Source organism: Idiotropiscis lumnitzeri, chromosome 15 (genome assembly GCF_059441095.1).
Source record: "Idiotropiscis lumnitzeri isolate Australia: NSW breed Sydney's pygmy pipehorse chromosome 15, RoL_Ilum_1.0, whole genome shotgun sequence".
Classification (NCBI taxonomy): domain Eukaryota; kingdom Metazoa; phylum Chordata; class Actinopteri; order Syngnathiformes; family Syngnathidae; genus Idiotropiscis; species Idiotropiscis lumnitzeri.
In genome coordinates this window covers 15,547,735-15,552,734 of record NC_142405.1, presented here as the reverse complement: position 1 = coordinate 15,552,734, position 5,000 = coordinate 15,547,735, and the positions used below count along the sequence as shown (strand labels likewise).

The following is a 5,000-nucleotide window of genomic DNA, read 5'->3' as shown; positions in this document are numbered from 1 at the left end:
AAATTCTGTAACACGGCCCATTTGCTACACATTTGTTTCATCTCGGACGTTGGGGCATCCTTTCTTGCTTCCCCCTCCTCAGAGGACATCTCCTCCAACTTTCTCTTCTGCTCATTCTGAAGGTGGATGAGTTCTTCTCTGATGAGCTTGGCTTGATGTTCGTCCAGGAGTTCCCCCACATCATCGTTGTCAATCTCCAAGCCCAAGCTCTTGCCCACAGACACAATTTCATCAATGAGGTCGGGTTCCTCCTCCTCCTCAACACCAACACTCGTGCTGGTCCCTGCAACACCGAAACCCTCGGTGACACACTCGGGCCATAACTTCCCTCAAGCAGAATTCATCGTCCGATAGGTCACAGCGTCCCATGCTTTATCGATGATGTTGATGCAGTGCACGATGTTGAAATGGTGCCTCCAAAAATCGCGCAGGGTCAGTTCAGTGTCATTCGTGACTTCAAAGCACCTTTGGATGAGATATTTCGTGTAGAGCTTCTTGAAGTTGGCAATAACTTGCTGGTCCATGGGTTGGATTAACGGGGTGACATTTGGAGGCAGAAACTTAATTTTGATAAAATCAAATTCCTCCATCAAGTCGTCCTCCAAACCTGGAGGATGTGCAGGGGCATTATCCATTAGCCAAGGGCAGCGTAGTGGCAAATTCCTCTCCTCCAAATATTTTTTTACTTCCAGGCCAAAAACTTCATGCACCCACTCGGTGCAAAATTGCCTCGTTAGCCAAGCCTTGGAGTTTGTCCTCCACATAACAGGCAATTTGCTTTTCATTATGTTTTTGGCCTTAAATGCCCTCGGATTCTCCGAATGATAAACAAGTAGAGGCTTGATTTTACAATCCCCGCTTGCGTTGCCACACAGTAAAAACGTGAAGCGATCTTTTATTGGCTTGTGACCTGGCATGGACTTCTCCTCGCGTGTAATGTATGTCCTCCGTGGCATTTTTTTTCCAGAAAAGACCGGTTTCATCACAGTTGAAAATCTGCTGGGGAAGATAATTTCCTTGTTTAACGAAACTGGCAAAGTCGATCTTGAATTTTTCCGATGCAGCCTTGTCCGAACTTGATGCCTCCCCATGTCGAACCACGTTGTGGATGCCACTTCTCCTCTTGAACTTTTCGAACCATCCTCTGCTAGCCTTGAAATCAGATCCTCCAACAATGAGCGACGAGTCTTTCTTTAACAAATCATTGTACATTTCTAGTGCTTTCGCACAAATCTCTTCACTAACACTATCTCCCGCTAACTGTTTTTCATTTATGAAAATCATCAGAAGTTTTTCAACCTCTTCCAAAACTTGCGGCCTTTGCTTGCTTAAAGCACTCACTCCCACAGCCACATCACTAGATTTCACAGCCTCCTTATTCTTTAGTATTGTACTGATCATAGATTTCGCCATGCTGTATTCCCTAGCCAGATTAGACACTCGCACACCTCCTTCATATTTTGCTATGATTCCTTTCTTAAATGCGACAGTTGTACGCACTATTTTTCTTTTTTTGCTGGTAGCATCTTTATTGCTTTCACCGACCTTCTCGGGAGCCATGATTAGGGGCTAAAAACACTTTGCAGCACGTAGCACGTCCTCTCTCGACGCCCATTGGTCAATTGGCCGCTCAGCCCCCACCCTCGCGTGCGCACTCACGCATCATACCGGCGTTCGAACTCCGATGTTTGTTCGAACTGCGAAGCAAGAATTTCTCTTTTTTTTTTGTTCGAACTCCGATTTGTTCGACCTCAGAGTCGTTCAAGAACCGAGGTTCCACTATGTGTGTGTATATATATATATATATATATATATATATATATACAGTCTGAGTAGAAATATACTTTTATATTTTTCCCACAATAATTCCAATATTTTACTCAAGTAAACATCAGTTCCAGTTCGCAGCCCCCGCCCCGCCTTCGGGCTTCAGTTCCCAGCCACATCAGATTACCACCACTTCCTCCTGCTCAGCCTTGTTCCTTACAACATTTAAGGTGAAGAACCAGCTGAGGAAGATGAAGGCGAGAAAAGCAGCGGGTACAAATGGGATTAGCTCCCAGCTCCTCAAATCCTGCGCAGACTAGCTGTGTGGAATCGTCCAGCACATGTTCAACCTGAGCCTGAAGCTGGGCAGAGTCCCCCAGCTGTGGAAAACATCCTGCCTGGTTCCGGTACCAAAGACCCCCCCCCCCCATCCAAAGGCGCTCAACAACTTCAGACCAGTGGCGCTGACATCTCATCTGATGAAGAGCCTGGAGAGACTGATCCTCGTCCATCTGCGCCCCCTGGTGAGCTCTTCAATTGGACCCATTCCAGTTCGCATACCAGCCTGGCATCAATGTGGCTGATGCCATCATCTACCTGCTCCACACTTCACTCGCCCACCTGGAGAAGGCGGGGAGCACTGTGAGGATCATGTTCTTTGATTTTTCCAGTGCTTTCAACACCATCCAGCCCACCCTATTGGGAGACAAGATGGAGCAGGCGGGAGTGACCCACCACCGCTGTGCGAAGGAGAGATTTCGCCGCTCCTTCCTGCCGGCTGCTGTCGGACTGTTAAACAATAACATTGGCTCAAGCCTACAAACGGGCGGGCATTAGTGCAATTGTGCAGTCCCTAAGATGCAATACACACTACTACTGTACTTTTATCCAATGGTATACTTATATTAACCAATGCTGTATTTTGTTTACCATTGCAGTACTTTTATCATTGCAGTATTTTTATCATTCCAGTATTTATCATTGTAGCATTTTTATTTATTTCCCCTCTGTACCATGGACAGACATTAGGAGTGTTTCTTTACAGTTGTATTTGTTGTGGGATTTAGGTGTGTATATACATGGGGATTTGTGTATATACTGTGTATATTTGGATAGTTTTGCTTTTTCTGAATGTCTGCTGCTAATGTTATAAATTCACGGCTACATTACGCCGCCGCCTCTCTGTAATCTTTATCTTTGCTGCTGTAACACTGAAAATGTCTCCATTGTGGGACTAATAAAGGATATCTTTATCATTTATCTTTAAATAATTGTGAGTGAAAAACACAATCGCGATCAATTATGTAAATTTTTGCACTTATTTAGTTGAAAAATTGTATTCGCTTGACAGCACTAGTAATTTTATATGAAGATTTCGTACGGAACTTAAATTATATGTAAAAAGGAGCATTTGCAATTCGAGCTTCCCCATTACATAAGTAAATGAGTTTAACCTCGCGATCGATTCGCACTTCGAGATCCAACTGGCCATATACATAGTGTTTTACAACAGCACATAAACGCATTTATAATCCCACATCTATCTTTGATTGAAGAAGATAAGTGGGATAAGTCTCCCTCGGCAAAGTGCATCAAGTGGCCAATGTGAAGGGGGGCTGGGGGAAAAAATAGATTTTCATGATTTCACTTACTTGAGGGGTACTCTATTTTTCTTCCAAATAAAAGTATGATACACACCAATGTGCTGTAAACATTTTTGACTCGCAAACTTGTTTGAAGGTATTTACAAAGTGCGTTCGAACATATTGATAAAATATACGCTAAATGCTAAAACCAAAACATTTTTCCCCGTAATGTCACAGGGTATTGACTTTGAAAATTAAGTAAATTAACAATTTTTTTATCAGTAATTATATCTGCAATGCATAATTTCCATTTGACTTATTTTGGGCATGTTTTTAACATTTAGCCTACGTTTGAAAGTGCTAGCAAATTCATTCGAACTTGTACTCTCACCTAACATGCAAGTACTAAAGGACTACCCCATCCCTCCCTGCCCTCACAAACACACACAGGGTCCAGCTGCATCACTAGAACAGCAATTTTATTGAAACAGAATGGCTACTTGTGAAAAAAAAACGTATTAAATTTTAGACAGATTTCTGACAGGACTATAGCACCCCCTAGCACCATTATGGTGCTGTGCATGTCCTGCAGTCATGTTCTTGACTTAATTTTAAAACTTAAGACAAATTTTTGTGGTGGTGATATAGGTTGACAGTTCTGAATTGCATTACATAGTCTTCTTCCTCGTCTGTAAAGATTTGATCATTTATTGATTTGTATTGAATAAAAAATAAAAGCCATGAACTCTTTGGACTTTTTTTTATTCCAGACTAGTACAGTATATTAGTGTAATAATCCTTATTTGAATTGAGATCAATTCCAGAGCTAATTATATTCTGCATCTTTTTTTCTGTTTAGGTCTATGGTGGCGCAGTCTGATGTCTGACTACAAAGAGGCGTGTCTTGATATGGTAGTTGGTGTCCGTGAGCATCGTGTCAAAGCATCAATTTGCATTACCATGCTTGGAGGCGCATTAACCTGTTTCTTCTCTAAGCCTGATTACTCATCATTTGAAGTGTCCCTCCTTGAGCGTTCCAATCAGCTCTGTCTGTTGTCATCATGGATCCGCAATGCAACCTCAGAAAGCCATCTGCAGAATCTGCTTAAACTCCGCAATGAAGGCCGTCTCTACCATGTCAACCTGGGACTACTTTCTCTGATTTATGTTACTGACCACAGCCCTGACAGCACACTGTATGAAACTCAGTGTTCTAGCTTGTCAGTAATGTGGAGAGAGTTCCCGAGACGTGTAGTGGATGTAGGCTTTGCTGGTCACTGGTGGATCCTGGACTCAAAGATGACTAACTATGACGTAAATGAAGATGAGTTCATTTACCTACCAGTGCATATGCAAAGAACATCACCACCCACTGTTCAGTTAGTGGAATCAAATGAGCGACTGCACAGAGAGTCCTGGTGTGCACTGAAATTGGAAGCTGAGGAAAAATAGGCAGAGGCAGCACAGTACAGACAAAAAATTGAGTGAGGATGAAACTGCTGTTTAAGTGCCATTATTTGGTAAATTAGCAATGAACGTAAAGCTGACAAATGTAATATAATTAATTTAAAAATACTCTTCTTAATTAAATCATGATTAAATAAATATACAAGCAATAAAGTCTTACCAGGTGCATTTTGTGGTTGT

General features: G+C 42.3%; 1 protein-coding gene across 2 annotated transcripts in view; it reads left to right on the top strand.

Annotated features, from left to right (window-relative positions):
• The window catches only part of timm29 (translocase of inner mitochondrial membrane 29), an 18,589-nt gene that overhangs the window by 6,190 nt on the left and 7,399 nt on the right, over positions 1–5,000 (top strand). Inside the window, exon 2 of one of the 2 annotated variants that reach the window (XM_088316198.1) lies at positions 4,213–4,837. In XM_088316198.1, the coding sequence (XP_088172324.1) occupies positions 4,213–4,805 (593 nt within the window). In that variant the 3' untranslated portion in view covers positions 4,806–4,837. Of the gene's footprint in view, positions 1–4,212; positions 4,989–5,000 lie in introns of those variants that run through there. The other variant, XM_088316197.1, reaches the window with a different exon arrangement.